General features: G+C 35.6%; 1 protein-coding gene across 2 annotated transcripts in view; it reads right to left on the reverse strand.

Annotated features, from left to right (window-relative positions):
• The window catches only part of LOC114664578 (protein FAM76A-like), a 35,637-nt gene that overhangs the window by 4,034 nt on the left and 8,558 nt on the right, over positions 1–23,045 (reverse strand). The window contains exons 2-9 of one of the 2 annotated variants that reach the window (XR_003718273.2): positions 14,853–14,917; positions 14,216–14,270; positions 13,820–13,972; positions 12,664–12,821; positions 11,744–11,830; positions 10,508–10,643; positions 10,161–10,262; positions 8,182–8,328 (exon numbers count right to left, since the gene is read on the reverse strand). Coding sequence is in view for 1 of the 2 variants with exons in the window: in XM_028818746.2 (XP_028674579.1) it covers positions 8,242–8,328; positions 10,161–10,262; positions 10,508–10,643; positions 11,744–11,830; positions 12,664–12,821; positions 13,820–13,972; positions 14,216–14,270; positions 14,853–14,917 (843 nt within the window). In the remaining variant the exon portion in view is untranslated. Of the gene's footprint in view, positions 1–1,648; positions 8,329–10,160; positions 10,263–10,507; positions 10,644–11,743; positions 11,831–12,663; positions 12,822–13,819; positions 13,973–14,215; positions 14,271–14,852; positions 14,918–23,045 lie in introns of those variants that run through there. The other variant, XM_028818746.2, reaches the window with a different exon arrangement.

The raw sequence follows: 23,045 nt of genomic DNA on the forward strand, positions 1-23,045 counted from the left end.
AAACTAGCTGTCCATGAATACACTTAGTGGACCACGACATTCAACTGAATGCAATACTGCAGCGTACAAAATTCTGAGCAACACTTTAACACTTCTAAATACTCCTGCCTCCTGACTCTGCTGCTATAAACACTCCTTAGAATAAATAAACCTTTAAACAAAAGGTTGTCAGAATGTAAAGCATGCACTTCCCAGAAATACAGAACTTCAACTTCAACAGACTAACACTTGCACTTAGTTCAATTCATCTAGCAAATCACTACTGCAATGACCTGTACATTTCATACGATATTTAATTTTCCACCTCATATAAAAATAAATGGGGTTGTGTGGCTGAATGTCTAATACAGTGGATTTGAAAACGACCAGTTTGAGGATTTCTCATAAATAAATAAATAAATATACTGTATGTACACACTGTATTTTTTAAACATAAATACCTTACATAATATAAATGTATAAAATAAGGGTTATTTTGTTTGTTTTTTTTTTTGTTTATTTAGTTACTGCCTGATTCAGCCTCAGTATTAGGATCGTTGAGTTGTTTGCAAAGATTTTGTGACACTATAACTGTTAGTCAGGTGCTTTGGTACCCTGCTGTTGTTAACCTTGCTGTTAGTGTCAACAATTTTTATGCATGTTTAAATATGGCACACACATTATAACCTTGCATGAGCCACATCTGTTGGCAGAACATGTCAAAGGAGCTGTAGTTTATGCTCTCAGTATGAGGACATACCTTATCAATGTGCAGGAGTGGCTAGAGAAGCACAAAACCAGTTGTACAACTATGATGGCTTGAACAATTCTTGAGACAACAGTCCACATTAACCTCTGAAGAGAAGTTAGAATCATTGTTCACAATGACTGAAGAGTAACGATAGAGGGAATCGTATTACCACTGGAACAGGACATTAATCTGCAGGTAAGGACAATGTGGAAGTGCTGCTCAGCTTTCTTCATAATGAACCAAAACACTTTTTTCTGAAGCTATTCAGAAGCTGGTAGAGTTCTGATTTAACTGTACTGAGAACAAAGCAGACAATATCAAGAAGTCAAGAATTTGAAATATCTGTAAAATGTACAAAAGTGTAGAAACTTTCTGAAGAACTCTTGGATTAAGCCATACTTCAATATTAAGATATCAAGGTATCTGCTCTTTTTTTAGAAATTGAATAACTTTGGGACTCGCATCGTCTGTAAGGAGATAGCATATTCTCCCACTTTCCACTTGTTTTTCTCCGTGCTGTATACTATGGCCTTTTCCCACATTCCAAATATACTATATATATACACATTAGGGTAATTGATGATTCTAAATTGACGTAGTTTTCATGTTTATATGAGAGTGCCCAGTACAGGACAGCATAAGTAAAATATGGCACAGATTCCTAAAATGAAATTTGTGAAAATGAAGCTTTAAATAAAGGGATTTGCTTCTACATAACCTAATAAATAAAGATGCTTTAGCAGAATACCTAGATACAGATTATATACTTTACACCAGACAGTGAACAAGCTGTGAACTGAACCCTGTTCCTCAGACCTGTGACACAGAATCACGAATTATTGTCCCCTGTTTCACTATACTAACTAAGCCAAATCAGAGAAACAAATGAGAGGGGGGGAAAAAGGACAAATATAGATCTGAAGCGGACACAATTTCTTTATTGTACAGAAAGTGGTGGTAGATATATTATAGCACCCGTTGTCTACAATGTAGACTGATTACACATCACAGAATATAAACAGTGCATAAAAAAAGTGTTTAAAAGTTTTGCTTGCATTAATATAAAAAAATCACATATAAGGAGTACATAAAAAAGTCACAAAAAACACGTTTGTAATAAATAAGCACCATGCAAGGTTCAACACATAAAAAACTTGCAACTTTGTAAGGTTTATACACCATTATAAATAACCCATGTGAGCTATTAATGAATTGATAATGTTTAGTGTACAGCACACAACCTCAGTGATAAAATAAAACCATATACATATATAATTATCAAACATCACAAGAAACAGTTACAAAAAGGTATATTTAAACCTGTGAATATCACTGGAGAATATTAAAGAGAATTACAAAAACAGTTCTTTAATTCACGTTTTCTAGCAGAGAGGTCACAAGATGATTAATAAAATTAAACAATTCTGCTTTTACTCCCTGCTATCCAGAGCGCCTTTGAGAAAATTACCTGCTACTCTGTGGTCATTGTGAAGGAATCCACACTTTTTAATGGGACCTTACAATTTATGATATGAAAACATTTAAATTAATAATTTGAGGTTAAAAGCGATTATGAAGAGGAAGATAAACAGTAATGAGTAATACTCTTAGAATAAATTGAGCAAGGTGAAGTATGTTAACTTAATTTCATTATTAATTGAAAATAGGCCAGTGTGACATTTCTTTCACAATCTATAGCGCCACAGCTAAATGGATAGATGAGTAGCAGTTTACTTTTGCGTTATTTTGCACAATTTCACACTTACATAAGAGACAGCAGAAATTAATCTCACAGACATTCAAACAAATTTAAAAAAAAAATGCAAGTGCAGGAAAGTAGCAAGAAATTATCAACCACAGTAAAGTGCATAACCAGCACAGTGGTTCATCAGGAAAATGCACTAAATATATGAATATATTATTTCATTCTAACTATTTTCTTTACTTTGTTACTTTACATTTGTAGGAAAATATCTGGATTTTAGATCTGTATCATGATCTGAATTAGAAATGACAGTAATATCAGGAAACCTCAAGATATAAATGTGGCCACTCTGGGCAAGATAGGCTTTCCAGTTTAGGGATGTTAGTAACAGACAGTAGATTTCATTGCGAGTAAAAACAAGAGTTTTGTGTTCACTTGATTCAAATATTTAAGTATTCATAATATTATACTTATGTGAAGGGGGACTTCAGCGGGTTGCAGAGCCCTGGGCAGCTGCCCACTTCAGGCCCCCTTAGAGATTGAGCTGCATATGCCACTAATACATGTTGCAAATCATTGTGTCAAATCAAGTGTTTACTTTACAATAAATATAGACTACATAAAGACTGATTGTTATCTGTCACCAAGGTATCTACCGTATTTTTCGCTCCATAAGACGCACTTTTTTTCCCTCAAAAGTGGGTGGAAATGTCTGTGCGTCTTATGGAGCAAATATTGTGTCACAGACCATGATGTGTATTTCCTGACCTGTCAGCGGTAGCAACAGCTGTTAGAAGAGTAAGTGGTAGGCCCATGAGAAATCCTTGGGGATGCTTAACACTAGAATTACCAAAGCATACGAAAAAACTCGTAAAAATTCATCCCACCTTAAATCCCTTCACACCTCTCCGTCAGCGTCTTTTGTCTTGTAAATGTGTCGATAAGCAGCAAGCAGCCTGCTATCACATCCCCCCCACCGCCGCACAGTTTTCTACGCTCAAGTCTGTTTACCTGCGTGTCAGTTGCTTAGAGTTGTATAGAGTAAGAAGTCAAGCAAAATGACACCCTTTATAAATACTAAATCATTATTTGGAACGCATGCATTGCATGTGTGTTCCGTTTCTACAACAATCTATGTAAACACATCGTTACAATAGAAACGTTTGTCATGTTTTAGCAATAATTGACAAAATATAGATATGAAGTGTATAATGTGTGAAGCCTGAAGTCCAAATATCAAGTAAACACTTTCACAAAAGGTACAAATATAACAGAACAAGTGCACTTGTATTCAAGAATATAACTGCAGAAAAAGAACCCGCGATAGGGTGTGACATTGACACGCTTTGGATACAACCACTTTGGTGGCGCAACGGTAACAACTGTTGATTGGTAATGAAAACTTCACGGGTTCAACCCCGGACGACTCCATTTTGAGAAGTGAGCTGCTCTTATTCTTACTATTTTAGAATAAAAACATACATTTGATTTGAGTCTGTAACAGCTGGTGTAAATTTATGGTACTTGTAAAGGTTAGCTTTGTTTTTTTTTTATTCAGTTTTATTCTCTCAGTCGTGTTCATGCTTCATGCTTCCCCGATCTGTGTTTATGTTTTCACATAAAGTCATCCTATAACAGAGGTGAACTCAGATGATGACGAGGGTTCTACATCGGAGAAAGAATGCACGTCGCACTTTTGCAGTCATTGTACTTTATGTACACGGGAAGCTCTGCAGTCTACTTGTGACTTTACGCTAAAGGATGATAAGTAAATAAATTAAGGTAAATAGGTAAATAAAATTCGATCTGGTTCTTGTATACAAAGTACAGGGACAGCAGCTTACACCTGCCGCTATAGACTCTTCAGTACGTGAGTGACTCTCCACGCTAGTGTTTAGATCTGGACGGTGTATGTGCCCAAAAATGAAGTCTGACTGCATTCTCGTACCATTGCTTACAAACTGAAGTGTCAGCATGCACTTTTCGTGGAATTACACGTGTTTTTTTTTGAGCATGCCCGTGTCGATCAAACACAGGAAGCTCTGCAGTCTACTTGTGACTTTGCGCTGTAGGAAGTAAGTACATAAATCAAGGTAAATAAAATTCGATCTGGCTTTACATATGTAACATATAAATGTTAATGTTTTGGGCACTTGCACTGTCCAGATCTAAACACTAACGTGGAGAGTCGCTCGCGTACTGAACAGTCTATAGCTGCAGGTGGAAGCTGCCATTAGCAATGCTTCAGATGGAACTGAAGATAGTATCATATATGAAGATAGCAAAGAAAGTGATATCAGTGATTGTGAGCAACTGAGCTTCATAAATTCTGACAAGAGTGATGAGGAGTTCTTGGGGTTTCCAGAAAACTAGAAGAGTGCTTGAACCTTAAAGTCTCTCCTCATTTGTTAATGACAGTGATGATGGTTCTTAATACCACTGTTGACTTTACATGGTTGAAATATTATTCTGCTATATTTTATTAAATATGTTAGTACACCATTTGGTTCAGAATATTTTTTTTCTTGTTTTCCTCCTCTAAACCTAGGTGCGTCTTATGGTCAGGTGTGTCTTATGGAGCGAAATATACGGTAATTATTAAATGAAAATAGGCCGGTGTAACATTAAAACTTGCAGGAATAGTAAATATTCCAAATCCACAAATATTTTTTCCCTTTCGAAATTTAATTTTTTGGGCTAAAATCTGCCCATATTGTGTGCCATTTAATTTTAACATAGCTGAGAATAGATGGAATACAACCTTGATATTGAATGACCGAATGCTGAAGCTAAAACCGAAGTCACGTTACTTGACTTCGTAGTAGGTGAGGATGTCAAACTTCACAACTGTAGTTGCTGATCTCACTGCCTGTGTACGTAAAATTGTATGATTAGAAATCGCAGGCAATGTCAAATTACCCACCTCCAAGATGGGTAGAATTGTGTACTCGCTCCTTTTCCTAACAGCCAATAATGCGTTTCCTGATGGAGGTGATACTATATGAAGCGTTTACAGGTAAAGCGAGTTGAAATGCAATCTCAGCTGACCGAGTCACCGGTATGTCACACTATGCAACTTGAGGTCATGGGAGCATGCCATGAAATCACTTATATTATGAAAATGAAGTCTATGACTGAAAATTGCTTTAAATGCTGGATAATGTTACATGGCCGTAAGAAAGGCCCATTGTTAAAAATGTTTTTCTTTAGAAAGAGCAGGACACAAACTTATTGTGGGATTTATTTATATATATAAAAATAATGAAATAATCTGTTGTTTAAAATGCTTTCCTATGACACTTTTGAGGTCAAAAGTTGTTATTGGAACATCCTGAGTTTTTTCAAGTCATCATACTGATTTTTATCCGACATGCTGGCTAGCTTTGATCTGATGCTGGCAACTGCACCCTAAATTTTCAAAAGGCACTATGAGCTGAAGTTTCTTAATAAATACTTGTGATATTTTACTTTTGGAATATAAAATTCACTGGTCAGCTTATTTGGACAAAAAATAAGTGCACAAGCAGTCAGACAACTGACAGCAGAGGTTCAATTTTATTTTCTATACAACCAAAAAAAATAGGGCTGGTTTCTCAAAAGCCCTGCCACACTTGAGAAATGGTGCAATTTTTCATAGGAAAAGTGTTTGGATAGTGAAATGTCTTACACATTAAAATCACTGGTAAGCACTGATAGCTAATATTTTTCTTAAGGACAGACTCACCACAGTAGCTAACCTGCAAAACAGATGGGCCCTCCTCTGCTGTACAGACTACTTCTTAAATCTGAATCAGGTTAGAGAACAGTTCATGTAAAACAGACTTGAAATTGAAAACATTATTTTTATTTAGAAATAGGGTCAGGTCCATAAGTATTTGGACAGTGACACGATTTTCATAATTTTGTCTCTGTACAACCCCACAATGTAATAGAAATAAAGCAATCATTATGGGATTGAAGTGTAGGTTTTAAGCTTTAATTTAAGGGGTTTACCAAAAATATCGTATGAGCCGTTTAGGAATGATAGGCATTTTTCTGAATAGCCCCACCCCCCAATTTCCAGGGTATCAAAAGTATTTGGACATTTGACTGACAAGCTCTTCCATAGGCAGGTGGGAGCAGTTCCCTTATTATTCCATTAATTATTTTGTAGGTAGAAGGTCTAGAATTGATTCAAGTGTGGAATTTGCATTTGGAAGCTGTCACTGTGAACTCTCAATATGAGGTCCAAAGAGTTGTATTAGCAAATAAAAACAGTCCATCATTAGGCTGAGAAAACAAAAGAAACCCTTTAGAGAGATAGCAGAAACACCAGGAGTGATCAAATCAACCATGTGGTATATCCTTCAAAAGAAGGACAATCATTGAGGACAAATGTGCTGAATGATTGCAGAATTCTGTCCTTGGTGAAGAAAAAAACCCTTCACAACATTCAGCTAAAACAAGAATACTCTCCAGGAGGTACGCCTATCAATGCAAAAGTCCACAATCAAGAGAAAACGTCATGAAAGTAAAGACAGAGGGCTTACACAAAGTGCAAACCACTGATAAACTTCAAGCATATGAATGACAGATTAGACTTTGTCAGAAGACATTTTTAAAAGCTTGTCCAGTCCTGGAACAATTTTCTTTGGACAAAAGGAAACTAAGATCAATATATACCAGAATGATGGAAAGAGAAGCGTATGAAGAAGAAAATGAATGGCTCATGATCCAATGTATAACAACATCATCTATAAAACATTCATGACTGCCAATGGAAGTAAGTCACTAGTGTTTATGGATGATATGACCGCTGGCAGATGTAGTAGGATAAATCTCGAAGTGTACATTGATATTTTATCACCTCAGATTCAGACAAATGGTGAAAAAGTGATAGGACCATGTTTCACAGTAGAGATGCACAATAAGCCAAAGCATACAGTGAAAGCAAACCAAGTGCTTTCAATGCAAAGAAGTGGAATATTCTTCAAAGGACAAGTCAATCAACCGACACTGACCCAACTGGACATGCATTTCACTTGCTGAAGATGAAACTGATGGAAGAAAGTCCAATGAACAAGCACCACATGAAGACAACTGCAGTACTCCAGGCAAAGATATCGATAGGGTGGAAACCCAGCAGTTGGAGATGCCCTGATTTCTAGACTTCAGGCAATCATGGTCCGTAAAGGATTTTCAGCCAAATATTGAAAATGATCATTATATTTATGATTATGGTAGTTTGTCCAAATACTTTTGAGCCCCTGAAAACAGGGGAACTATGTATAAAAATGTCTGTGTTTTCTAAAAAGCTTATACAATATTTTTGTTAAACCCCTCCAATTAAAGCTGAAAGTCTATACTTCAATCACATCTTGATTGCTTTATTCCAAATCCATTGTGATGTCATACAGAGCCAAAATTATGACAGTTGCATCACTGTCCAAATACTTCCCGACTGTATTTGTTGTATGTTTTGAAAGAATATATTAGTATAAACAATCTGAATTAAAAATCTATACACCTGTAATTCCTTCCAGAACAAGAACTTTAAAACCAGATTTGGTGGGATTGGTGTACACACTGTTCTTGAAGTTCAGCAGTTTACAAACAGCAAAAAAATGTTCTTATTCTGAATTTTAAATGCATAATCACCCATTCCTTTCTATTGTATTTGTGTTTCCCTTTTCTTAAAACCACACATGCACACTTAATATAAAATTAAAGCAAGCTTTGCATATATTAAAATATTGAAATTATTTACAATGGCAACTATCGACTTCCAGATAACATCCTCCTTTTAGTTTTGAGCTTTACACTGTTTCTAAGGTGATGTTATTGCTCCCAGCCTCTCCATTCGTTTTCCTTTAGACAGTGAAGCCACCTGTTTTATAAGATCTCGATTTCTGACCTGAAAAAGAAAAAAAATTAAATCCCATTTAATTCTCAAGGAAACACAGGTTTTTTCCCCCAATAATAATCCTATACATAGGTATCTTAAGTACAGTTTACTGTGTATGGTTAGTTTTTTTTCAAACCACAGCATACTTTTTACTCTAAATCAGCTGAAACAAATTAAACTTAAGTAGTCACTGAAGTTGATTATCAACAGAAATACAGTAAGTACAGCTTTCATTATCTGTGCAGGAAACATATTGTTTAATAGTGAATTCTGTGAACTCCGTTACTTCAGTACAGGGTCACAGGTACCAGTAGCCTATCGTAGTAGTGCCTAGAAGGAGGAAGGAAACAATCCTAGACAAGACACCAGTTCAACACAAAATTATTTAGTTATGCCATTATTAATTATTTCAAAATACAGTGGAACCTCGGTTCATGACCATAATTCATTCCAAAACTCTGGTCGTAAACCGATTTGGTCGGGAACCAAAGCAATTTCCCCCATAGGATTGTATGTAAATACAATTAATCCATTCCAGACCATACGAATTGTATGTATATATTTTTTTACGTTTTTAAGCACAAATATAGTTAATTAAACCATAGAATGCACAGCGTAATAGTAAACTAAATGTAAAAACATTGAATAACACTGAGAAAACCTTGAACAACAGAGAAAACTAACATTGCAATAGTTCACGCTATAGTGCTACCAACCACTGACTAAAAACACTTTTTTTTTTTTTGAGTTTTAAGCACAAGGGAAAAAGTGAACATTTGAAAAAATCCGTAATTTAATAAACCACCAAGAAAAGTAACATTGCAACAATGCACGCTACGAACCGATCGCTGTAAACAGAAGTGAAAACAAAATCAAGCCCAGCTCATTCTTTAACTGCCTTCCTACCTTATGCATCCAGCTCTCTCTCGCGTTGCCTGTGTGTGTGTGTGTGTGTGTGTCGCGCTCTCTCGCTTGCTGCACAGGAAATGCACAGGGAGAGACTGAACATGTACAAACCGAAAGAGAAACTGGCTTGTTCGTATACCGAGTGTGTGGTCGTGAACCAAGGCAAAAGTTTGGCAAACTTTTTGGTCGTAAACCGATTTGTACGTGTACCAAGGTTCCACTGTATATAATACCCTATTCATATAATATATGAAGATTCCCATTAAGCGACACAACTTTCCCCAAAGTTTGTACTTTACCAGGATTCTTTCTGTATTTACCCATTTTTCTTAAAAGCTGCAATGTTTCTAACAATGGGACAGACAAACTGAAGGACAGAACATAACACCATAAATATTGTTAACACTAAGTCTTAATGATATAGAGAAGTAATATTTTTTTGTTTTTGCAATTACATTTTAAAGAATAGTAACCCCACTTCGAAATGAGATTTTCTCCACCTATTGTTTTCTGAAATCCACCCTCAAAATATATTAAAAAATATGTACACCTTAAGTAGCTAGTCAACTGTTAATCCTTCAGATTTCCTGTTGCTAATCATTCATTGTATTGATTCTTCTTACAATATAATAACCACAAGTAGCAACTTCTCCAATATATGGGTAACAGTGTTAAAGCACTAAATAATAAGCGTGAATAGACTAGAGTTTAAAACAATTCAAAAAGTCCATTATAAACTCATACACTGTTCTTAAAAAATACACATATCCTAGGGACGTACTCAAATATGATCTGTATGGTACGTAGAAAATTTTACATAGTAAATCTTTAGGTTAAAAAAACATGTACATAACTACAGTATATAATAACAACTTACATTACATGTATATATTTTAGGCCTATACTGAATTACACAAACTAAAAAAAATAAATACCTGGATCTGTTCAACTATAAGCTTGTGAGCCTTCTCCATTTGATTCATCTTACTTCTCATTTGACTTTCTTGGTACTGAAATTCAGCTTTCAACTCTGTGAGCTAATATAAAAAAACAAACCATTTGAAAGGAAGGACAGCACAACTAAAAGCACTATCCTGCAAGTTCTTATTCAAAACTAACTTCAGAATATACATTTTTTGAATTTCTCGATACATTTTCCAACCTTTAAATCCACGTTAATATCTAGAGATCATTGAGAACAAGGCTGAACTTTTATATAGTGTGCTAAAACTAAAATATTATGAACATGGACAAAATATAAGTGGTACAGTTAACTACATACCTTTTTTTCCTTTTCAAGCATTAGCTGGTCTTTTTGGAGCAAAACCTTTTTGAGTGCAGCCACCTCTTCTTTCAGCTGGGTTATAACTGTAAGCTGGCTTGTTCCGGGGGAGTCAAAAGCAAGATATGGAGAAGAACTGGAAACGGAAGAAAAGAAAAAGTATTTTTGCACTACTTTTATGTAATGCTCTACAGAATACACTGCAAAATCAGAATTGTCTCAGAAAAGAGTAGGTTGCTTTTACTCTTATAAATGTGTGTCAATGTTTCAAAGTTTAACAGCATGTGGTCTTAACAATATTTCACACCAGAAATGCAGATACATTGCTGCTTTTTCTGTATTTTTAATTTCTTTTAAGAATGTACAATATGATTGTTGAAGGAGTAAATGAATTTGGAAGGTAAACAGCCAACCTAAATAAATCCAGACAATTATTATGAAAATGATTGTTATCCAAGTTCTAAAATAGGAAATAAGAAATATGTGCGCTAGGGTATTGAATATGGAATTGTTAAATGCAAAGTAGCCAAAATCAATTCAAATATAAACACGTCCCTTCCAATGCAACACGAATCTGAGACACTGGTTAATGTGTTTTATTTTATGTTCCTTTCCGGTTGTTCAGCTTGCGTCTGCTTTAAAAGGAAAGGCATTCTACCTTTTCTGCTTCTTTATTTTACTTTGACACTACTTTCAACAATGATATATTCCCACTCCTTCCAAAAAGCAAACAATATTCTTATAATTATAATGTAGGAAGATACTAAGCTTCTTTTGCATGGAAAATTCACAGGCTGGTAAACTTTCACTTCACACTTAAGGTATCTTTTGTAGTAAAAAAAACAGATCCACTGTGATAGTAGTATTAAATGTCATCTCACTTTATGTATTCATTTTAAAGTGATTACCGGTACACATTTCTTTGAAGTATATTGAAGACTGATTGACAAGATAATTTTCTGTTTCATTATCTTAAAGTGAAATTAGTTAAACAGCATGATGCAGCAAGAAAGATCTGAAATAGTCTATGTTTAAGTTCAACAGCCCTTAATGACAGAAGAATCTTTTTTCATCAAAAAATGACACATGGAAGCTCTTCCATATTAAATATCATTCATACAGGACACTTGGCTATTTTTTGTTTCCCTTAGACACATAGAATATCATTTTAAAAATATTTTGCCTCACATTTACAAATTCTGCTTCAATTTAAATCATTTTCACTTTGAATATTACCTGTCTTCATTGGCTATGATGTCATCAAACTTGGTTTTCTTCTTAGGAATTTCATTTTGAATAGATGATGTAGACAATGTTTTTTGACTAGAGAAAAAGAAGAATTTTAATTGAAACAACAGATATCTGAATTCTATAACAACCTTTTTCTACTGGTGTCCTTCACTTAACTTCTGATAAGAAAAAACGCAAACCAGTCCCTAAATCACTTTCAAATGTGGTACTGGGGTCTCATGTGGCTGTTTCTTCTGCCAAGCATTTTCTTAATTAGAAACCAACTTTTTATATATTACATTTATTTGAGTATGGATCTTTGCATGTAAAAATTAAAACAAAAATATTACATTCCTATTACCACCTTTTTTAATGTACAGCTTTACTTTTTTCCATTTAATTGCTTTTGTTTCATTGCTTCACTCATTTCTTAAGATTCCTGAGCCCTAAACGATTTTTCTGTTTCTAAAACTCAGCAGGTTTTTATCAGTAAACAGAGATAAGAGTAAATAAAACAACTAAAAGCAGAAATATTAATTTGGTAACATATGCACACCATTTTTGAATTATCTGGAATTATCAGAAATAATAAATGACGCTTAAAATGTGTGATGCAACAGAATGAATTATGTAATGTTTTCAATTTATAGAGGGTTTTTCCAAAAACTGAAAATATACTGATAATTCCATGAAATAACTGTACAAGTCACATCGAAACAAAGCAATAAAATAAACTGTAAAACGAAATGCTTTTCAAAAACTGTTGTTAAAGAACCTGAAACAACACAAGTTGATCAAAAATATTACTTGATCGGTTCAGTCATAGCTGATGTGATATATACAGTATTTATACACCCACAAGGTAATCAGTTCAAATTGTAGAGTTCAACAGTGTGGACCAAAATTAACTTGTAATTTGTAAATACCTGTTATAATGGTTGTTGTTACTAGCATGTCTAGCATATGGAGCCTTCTGCAAACCAGGGTCAGAGGAGGTACTCAAGTGCTTGCGCTGTTCTTTGGTCTTCTGGAGGACACGTTTGTAAGACAAAGTGCAAAGCCAGCACAACAGCTTATCATCTGCCTAGAAACAAAAAAAATCAGCTTAGCATGCTAAGTTCATGATTCACATTGCAAGTTTAAGGTTTCCCTAAATGAGATTCCACCATTAGAATTTGACATACAGAATCAACACAGACAGAACATTTATTAAGTCTATTAAAGAGTAATACTGTCTAAATGTTTAACCTTGTCAGAATAAACACCCTTTCAATTATTTGCATGCCTATACTTCTATTACTTAAAATAAAATAGCACAGGTTTATAGGAAGTTTGTTTTAAACTGATACACTATATCCTCCTGCATGTATGCTAGACACTGACATAACTGTTCTAAGTAGATCATCCTAAAACAGTTTTTCTGATCAGAATATAGAAATAACCCAAAATCCCTAAAATTAGCTCTCAGCAACTGGTATACTTCATGAGTGGAAAACACAACAGTTCTAAACATGTGTGGGTGAGTGATGGGGAAAATATGCTGCTTCAGATGTTATTTATAAGAAATATTAGCAAACCAGTATAAATAATAATCTTGTTTACAAATAATCTGTTTTTAGCAAGACACTCTTAGCACTACTGACTTTCAAATACTACTTAGCCAATAAAAGGTGATGCTCGACTTGCTGTGTAATCAACAGCATATACCAATAAGAATATGCATATATGGCAGTCTACTCATTTTACAAAAAAAAAAAAAAAAAGAAAAAGAAATTTATTTTACTTTATTTAGTTTTTTTTTTTTTTTTTATGTTAGTGAATATACATGCATTCTTCCCGAAAGAAAAAACAATATTAAGCATACTGAATACATTTCTTATTTACCTGACAATTAACTTTAGTTAAACTTGGTATATCCCTAGCATTTGGTTAGCTACGCTTGCTTAATTAAAAACACTTTTGATTCACTAACTAAAATAACATGACCAGGATTTTTAAGACATCACTTGTTGCTTTTGTCAGTAGGAAATTCAGTCTAAAAATACCCATGAACACCCATAACTGTAAAGGTTGTTTTCATACCTTCCTTTTGTCATCCTTTCTGTCAAAGGCACACTGCTGTTTACACTGTTCACAAGTATGTGGTGGACCATATTTCTTCTCAGAATTAGTACAGCGCTGACATTTACTTCCAATGAAAGCAGCAATTACATTACAGTACTGGCAAGGTTTAGGCTATGAAACAAACAGATGGATGAAGGTTATTGTAACTCTGTGAAAAATAATGATGAAGCACAGGTGTCATGTTAAAAGGGTGTGAGACATCACTTTGTATAATAAAATTCAAGAAGTGGGAAAAGATTTGCTTTAAAAAAAAGCAACTTATTTAAAAAATATTACACATTAAGTACACAAAATTTAAATTTATTCTGTATGCATATTTTTCTTATATTCATTTCACTTTAAGCAGTCACTTACCGTTCCATAGGTTTTGACATTATGGGTGCATTTACGGCAGATGGTGTTTGTTTTGCTACAAGTAAAAAAGAAAGAAAATAAATAAATAAACATCTTTAGATAATTAAGTTATTTTATGTAGTGCTATCAGTTACATAAAGCTAATAGCCAGCTTTACTGCAAGTTTCTTGGACATAAATTTCCTTTAACTATTAAAAAAATGTAAACACTTTGATGTGTTATTGTTTACTTTATGTATACTTGCCGAGCTGAAAGACTTTCTAGTGTTAAAAACATTATGAAAGCCAGATTTTCTTTTAATGGGCTGGAAACTTTAAAAATGTTGTTAAAATATGTTTACCTGCTGTTAAATTCTAACCTTAACAAACAAAACAATTCGCTTCTTGCTTAAAGAAAGTACTGAATAGCAATTATTTTTCAACAAGCACTACTCCCTTGAGACATGCCTTGTTCAGCTCAGTGTGTTTAAGTCCTACTGGGAGAGGCGGTGTTACCACTGGTAACAATCACTGATATACAGTAAACTACAGCAAGTGTGCGGGAGCAATTTATAATTAAGAAGTTTTTTATACATGACATCAGTAATAGAGGACCAGTAAATAAACACATTATCATTTATGTCATAATAAAAAAATACCTTTCTTGTTGAAACTCCATTCTACAATAAGTGCACTTTACCACAGGATGCGCATTACGACAATCCTAGAAAAGAAACACACAACACACAAGGTGTTATCTCGAAACTACTTAATTGTTTAATGTTTCTAACTGAGACAAACATTCTATCCTATGAAATGTCCTGCAGTACCCCATTATTTATTCTTCTCGGTCTTTGTGGGTGGCATAAAGTGGTCTTTTAAGGGACTCTATGTCTGTAAAATAGCCAGTCTGGGTAAAGTGTTCGGGCGTATTTTAAAAGGTGATTATCTTCTTTTTCTTACTTTACTTAGTTCTACATGTAAAGAATCAAATGATGAAATTGTTACATCAATGTATTTAAACAACACTTTTATGCAATTATTATAGCTATCCTCACAACAGAACAGTAAAACTCAGAAGCAGCAATAAATCCTATCAAAGGAGTAAACCCCAATACAACGTCCAAAAAATAAATGAGTATGAATAAATACTTATAATAATGAGTTCAACAGTACAGTATATCAAATACCTTTTCCACATAAAATAAACAGCAAATCAATCACTGAACAGAGGCTTAATAAATCAAACAATTGATCCCATTCATCAATGCGCATCAGAGTCAACAGCATACTGACTTTGTAACATAACTTGAAAAGCACTGTGATGGAGGTCGTGCTATTTATTTATTTATTTTTGATAATAGTTGTAAATGTAAATGCTGAACACTGTGTGACAGACTAGGTTACAGGTAAGGTGTGTGCTAGATTTTTAAGAGATCTATTATACAAGCCAGAGGAAATGAAAAGGTATGCTATCCATTGCACCATGGTGCATATTATGTGTAATAAATTGGTTTAAATTTATAGAGCAGCTCTTGTGTGGTGAAGGGGAGGTATGGTACATCCAATCTACTATGCAATAAAAAACTAAGATCTGTGTGTGCGTGTGTGTGTCCAGACCATAAGCATAATTGGCCTAGTCAGTATGGCTTTGTCACATGATTGAAAAAGAAATTGAGAGTGTAAGACACGCGAGAAGAAGTAAAGGCATAGAAGACACGCTGAGGGTCGCCTTCAAAGACAGGAAGTATAAAAATGGATGGGGGCAAGCAAGGCACTTTGAAATGACAGAGTCTGAGAAGCAGGCTCTATGAGAATGCTCCTGAGATAGGGAGTGCTCATCAACAGATGTTCAGACACTGAAGGAACATGTAGGACAAGATAGCAAATATTTTTAAATGTATTCTATTACCTGTTTTTGACAGGTAACATTATTTGGGACTATAAAATCGTACTTTGTCTTGTGTTTTGTTAGTGTCAGCAACAGCGGAAGTGAGAAAAAAAAACTCACTTTAATCCATTTGAGTAGAGGATATCATGGTAGAAAAAAATTTAATTCTTTACCAGATGTAGTGATTCTTTCTGACAAACTTCAGAATAAGCACTTTTCATCCCGGACTGCAATTATTTCATTGTTAAAAGTTATGCATTAGTTATAGGGTTTTAGTTTGTTGTTATGAATTTTGGGGTGGGTTTGGGTTGAAAGTGCAAAGAGTGTTTATGTATATTTATAAAAAATGTTATGTATTTTTTTTTGCACAATTAATCAATATTTTTTTTATTTGTTTAAAAATATGTTTCAGTTTTAAAAGTCTATATACACATACATTATACTAGTACCTAATGAAACTATCAGAATTTTACTGTGACACATTGTGCTTTTTTTTTTTGCTAATTCAAGTTAAACTCCTCTGTAGGCAGTGCATGTTTTGTTGATATTAGGCTGTATACATACATTCAATGCATTAGCCCTCCAACAGGCAGAATTGATGTGAAAAAAGTGAAAAACTAGACACTGAGTGTTGAATTTCTTTATAACATATACCCTAATTTAGTGCTGGGCGGTATACCGGTTCATACCAAAAAACTTTTTTCATTTTTGTAATGATATGGATTTTTCTTATACCGCAACACCAGTTTAAATAGCCTAAACAATATTCGGAACGTGGCGCAGTGGGAAACTGTTTAAGAGGGGACCTTTTTCACTGCTGCACCACTAAATACACATGCAACGGAGTACATGCGTTAGTGGAGGTATTGAACGGTGAAAATGGACAAAGAACATTCTGAAACTGAAGCTGCAGCAGACAATAAAGTTGAACATGGTGGATGACACTGAAAAGGACCCGTGACTGTTGTCTGGAAATACTTTGGTTTTAAAAGGTCAGATGTAGACCATTATGTTCAAATATGTGAAGATAGATATATAGATACTTTATTAATCCCCAAGGGGAAATTCACATACTCCAGCAGCAGCATACTGACAAAAAAACAATATTAAATTAAACCAGTGGTTCTCAAACTGTGGGGCACGCCCAAAGTAACAAAAAAGGGGGCGCGAAGATGTGAAAAAAAGAAAACAAGAATCAAAAATATGAAAAATACATCTATTGAAACCAAAAACAAATTAACTTAAACTTCATTCTGATACTAGACAAATAAATATAGAGTTAGATAAATGTCGATACAAGTTAAGTAGGTATAATAAAATATGCCTCTATGATATATCTTTAATTAAAAAAGAATAAATTGGTATTAGTGGGCTCCTTTCAAAAAAATGTGAGAGGGCGTGATTAAAACTGTTATGAAAACTCGGGTCGCAAATACTTAAAGGTTGAGAAACGCTGAATTAAAGAGTGATAAAAATGCAGGTATACAGACAGTAACTTTGTATAATGTTAGCATTTACTCTACCGGGTGGAACTGAAGAGTCGCATAGTGTGGGGGAGGAACGATCTCCTCAGTCTGTCAGTGGAGCAGGAAAGTGACAGCAGTCTGTCGCTGAAGCTGCTCCTCTGTCTGGAGAGAATACTGTTCAGTGGATGCAGTGGATTCTCCATGATTGACAGGAGCCTGATCAGCGCCCGTCGCTCTGCCACAGACGTCAAATTGTCCAGCTCCGTGCCTACAACAGAGCCTGCCTTCCTCACAGTTTGTCCAGGCGTGAGGCGTCCCTCTTCTTAATGCTGCCTACCCAGCATACCACCGTGGTGAAGACGGCACTCACCACAACCATCTGATAGAACATCTGAGGCATCTTATTGCAGATGTTGAAGGACGCCAGCCTTCTAAGAAAGTATAGTCGGCTCTGTCCTTTCTTGCACAGAGCATCAGTATTGGCAGTCCAGTCCAATTTATCATCCAGCTGCATTCCCAGGTATTTATAGGTCTGCACCCTCTGCACACAGTCGCCTCTGATGATCACTGGGACCATGAGGGGCCTGGGCCTTCTAAAATCCACCGCCAGCTCCTTGGTTTTGCTGGTGTTCAGTTGTAGGTGGTTTGAGTCACACCATTTAACAAAGTACTTGATTAGGTTCCTACACTCCTCCTCCTGCAGCCCATGATAGCAGTGTTGTCAGCTAACTTTTGCACGTGCAGGACTCCGAGTTGTATTGGAAGTCCGATGTACAGTATATAGGCTGAACAGGACTGGAGAAAGTACAGTCCCCTGCGGCGCTCCTTTTTTCTATACTACTGGATAATATTGCAAGCCAAGTTGTACTTGTTTTTTTTTCCTTTTCAATACTGTGTAATGTACCTGGGTACTGTGTAATAGTGTGACGACATGTTGAATTTATTCTCGACATTTCCACTTTAATCTCGACGCTTATGACGAGAATAAAGTCGACATGTCGACTTTACTCTCGACATTTCTACTTTATTCTCGCCGTTTATGTCGAGATTAATGTCGACATGTTGACTTTATTCTCGTAATTTGTCATTAAAGTAGAACATCGTAAACTAAACTTCATCTTAAAATGAATATTTAATTTACTAGATTTTCTCAAACCCCTTCATAAGTTATGAAGCACATTAAATGCTTTGTGTTGAGTGTTCCCCGAGCCATGTTAATCGCTACGCACTTCTTAAACTGACATCCTCTTGCACGGAGAGGAGGCGCAGTCAGTGATCACCACACAGAATACATTCACTTCATGATAATCCTGCTCTCTGGGTATTTTGAATGCTAAGATAAATACTTGATACCACTTTCATGACGAAATGCATTAAATCACGTGGGGGCATGGTGGCGTCGCAGCAAGGGGGTCCCGGGTGTTCTCTGCCTTGAATTTGCATGTTTTTCTGGTGGGTTTACTCGGTGTGCTTCAATTTTTTTCAAAGTCAATTAGGATGTGGGGTTTTGTTATGCTATATTGACCCTGCTAGTGTATGTATTGCTCGTATTCACCCTGCGATGTGCTGGCGCCCTGTTCAGGATTTGCTCCTGCCTCCTTGCACACAATTCTTGCTGGGATGGGCGTAACCCTGAATGGATGGCATAATTAAACATGTACAGTACTGTGCAAAAGTTTTAAGCAGGTGTGAAAAAATGCTGTAAACAAAGAATGCTTTCAAAAATGGAAGTGTTAATCATTTATTTTCATCAATCAACAAAATGCAGTGAATGAACAAAAGAGAAATCAAAATCAAATCAATATTTGGTGTGACCACCCTTTGCCTTTAAAACAGCATCAATTCTTCTACGTACACATGCACACAGTTTTTGAAGGAACTCGGCTGGTAGGTTGTTCCAAACATCTTGGACAACTAACCACAGAACTTCTGTGGATGTAGGCTTCCTCACATCCTTCGGTCTCTTCATACAATCCCAGACACACTCGATGATGTTGAGATCAGGGCTCTGTGGGGGCCATACCATCACTTCCAGGACTTTTTTTTCTTCTTTACGCTGAAGATAGTTCTTAATGACTTTGGCTGTATGTTTGGGGTCGTTGTCCTGCTGCAGAATAAATTTGGGGCCAATCATACGCCTCCCTGATGGTATTGCATGATGGATTAGTATCTGCCTGTATTTCTCAGCATTGAGAACACCATTAATCCTGACCAAATCTCCAACTCCATTTGCAGAAATGCAGCCCCAAACGTTCAAGGAACCTCCACCATGCTTCACTGTTGCCTGCAGACACTCATTATTGTACCGCTGTCCAGCCCTTCGACGAACAAACTGCCTTCTGCTACAGCCAAATATTTCAAATTTTATCTCATTAGTCCAGAGCATCTGCTGCCATTTTTCTGCACCCCAGTTCCTATGTTTTCGTGCATACTTGAGTCGCTTGGCCTTGTTTCCACGTCGGAGGTATGGCTTTTTGGCTGCAACTCTTCCATGAAGACCATTTCTGGAGAGACTTCTCCGGACAGTAGATGAGTGTACCTGGGTCCCACTGGTTTCTGCCAGTTTTGAGCTGATGGCACTGCTGGACATCTTCCGATTTCGAAGGGTAATAAGCTTGATGTGTCTTTCATCTGCTGCACTAAGTTTCCTTGACCGACCACTGCGTCTACGATCCTCAGCGTTGCCCGTTTCTTTGTGCTTCTTCAAAAGAGCTTGAACAGCACATCTTGAAACCCCAGTCTGCTTTGAAATCTTTGTCTGGGAGAGAACTTGCTGATGCAGTATAATTACCTTGTGTCTTGTTGCTGTGCTCAATCTTGCCATGACATGAAACTGTCTTCCACAACCTCACCTTGGTAGCAGAGTTTGGCTGTTCCTCACCCAGTTTTAAGCCTCCTACACAGCTGTTTCTGTTTCAGTTAATGACTGTGTTTCAACCAACGTGTGACATTGATGATCATTAGCACCTGTTTGGTATAACTGGTTGATCATACACCTGACTAGAATCCTACAAAATCCCTGACTTTGTGCAAGTGTACCTATAAGAATTGATACTGGTTTGAAAGCAAAAGGTAGTTAACACCAAATATTGATTTGATTTAGATTTTTCTTTTGTTCGCTCACTTTGCATTTTGTAAATTGATAACAATAAACAATCATTATTTATATTTTTGAAAGCATTCTTTGTTTACAGCATTTTTTCACACCTGCCTAAAACTTTTGCACAGTACTGTATATTGAAAGATTTTTTTAAAGTTCTGAACGCTTCGTGGTCTAAGTTTATAACTTGTTTTAATTTCACAAAGATGTTTATTGTGTGGTGACTGGTTATGTGGAGAAAGAAAAAGGAAGGATAGGAACTGGGAGTTAGCTACGTCAGACAGAGACAGCACGCATGCAATAAAGAAAGTCCGCTCAGAAGAACATCCACTGAATTCTGTGTTCATGTCTTCGACCACCAAATCACAAACCCAATATTTACACAATATTTAAGTTAAACCTGTGCGATACCCACTCATACATCCAGTTTTTTGGAGCCTCGTCACACCTGCCATAAAGTTCTCTACACGTACACCTGGGGACCCCTTACTGCAAGGGAGCAGCACTACCGTGCATGTTTAATACCTGCTTTAATGCATTTCATCATGAAAATTTATCTTAGCATTCTACATTTTCAGAGAGCAGGAATATCACAAAGTGAATGTATTCTGTGCGGCAATCACTGCATGCGCCTCCTCTTAGTGCAAGAGGAAGTCAGTTTAAGAAGCGCGTGGCGATTAACAACTGTGTCGGGGAACACTTAACACAAAGCATTTAATGTGCTACATTAACTTATGACGGTGTCTGAGAAAATCTTGTAAATTAAACATTGATTTTAGGATGAAGTTTAGTTTACAACATTCTACTTTAATGACAAAATAAACTATGAGAATGAAGTGGAAATGTCGACTTTATTCTCGACATAGTTTTTTTTTTCTTCCCCGTGGCCCTGATACGCTTCCGTAGGGCTATACCACAAATAGCATTATAAATGCAAGTTGCAGTTTTATTATTTATGTATATAGCTTAGCTTGAAGCAATGTCCATATGAATTCAGTTTGCCTTAATGATGGTTCATTTGGTAAAGATGTCATCACCAAGTTGCACTTGTTTTTAATTTTATTTTAATTTGGTGAATACTGTGTAATGCACCTGGGCTTGAAGTCTTGGAAGTAATTGTATTATTACTGGAAGTTGCACTATTATTTACTGTATTTTATTGTTATTATTTATTAGTTTAAATATCATGCAGTTTAATGATGGTAAAATAGTTTAAAAAGTCACTTTAACGTGTCAGTGGACAGAGATTGTTAACATTAACAAAGTGTAGTTGGTTTACAAAAAATATTTACTATTTATTCCTTTTCTAAGACATGTTCAGTGCAATACAACTTTTGACAAGTACCTCTGGATATTTTACTAAGTCTAAATGCCTCTTTGGATGGTTGAAAATAAGTTGTCAAAATTTTAGTCTCAAGTTGTTTGCAAACATTGTTCAATAAAAAGGCTCTATATTTTGACTGCATCTGTCATGCAATGTGATGCCTTCTCTTCATTAGTGCCACCCCCTTGAAAACTATCACTTTATGAGGCTATGCAAACCTGTATTAATACTTGCGTGCACATTAAAATGTTTTTTTGTACAATGTACAATTCTCATGACTGTGGAATAGGTTATTCTTAGCCAGTAATTGCAGTGGAAAATGTGGTTAACATCCACTCATGCATGGGAAAAAAATACCATGAAACCGGTATAATTTTGAAAAATACCGTGATATAGAATTTTGGTCATACCGCCTAGAACTACCCTAATTGAAATCACAGCTATTGCTATTTGAAAATTGAACTATGTCAAATAACAGTTTTAACATGAGATCAATTTTTTTACAGTTTTTAATGGACATTGTTAACATTTCACTGAAATTATTTACAAAATGCTTTGACAAACTGACACATTAAATGTTATATTCCAGAGAATATGATCCATCTCTAGTTTGCTTATGACCACAACTACTCTACAGACGATCCCTTTAAATTTTTACTGCCCTGGCATACTTAGGTAATAAAAACCGCTAGACAAGAGTAAATTTTACAGACTATAGCACAGCATTTAATTTTATTTTATTCTATCAAACCTGATCACCAAGTTTCCAAACTTGGCACTTGGATTTTGGACATCCTAGCTCATAGGCCTCAGTATACAGAATGGCAACATTACTTTCTTCAAATTGATCCTCAACATGGGCATCAACAGGATATGCCAAGTTCACTGCTATACTTCTTGTTCACCTAAGCCAATGTGGCCACACACAGTTCTAACTCCATCATTAAATGAGCCAATGACACCGCCGGCACAGGCATGATTACTAGCCATATGGAGACTTTCCTTCTGACTAGTGCAAGAACAACAATCCCTCCCTTAATGTCTGAAACACCAAAGAACTAGCATAGATAT

Source organism: Erpetoichthys calabaricus, chromosome 14 (genome assembly GCF_900747795.2).
Source record: "Erpetoichthys calabaricus chromosome 14, fErpCal1.3, whole genome shotgun sequence".
Classification (NCBI taxonomy): Eukaryota; Metazoa; Chordata; class Cladistia; order Polypteriformes; family Polypteridae; genus Erpetoichthys; species Erpetoichthys calabaricus.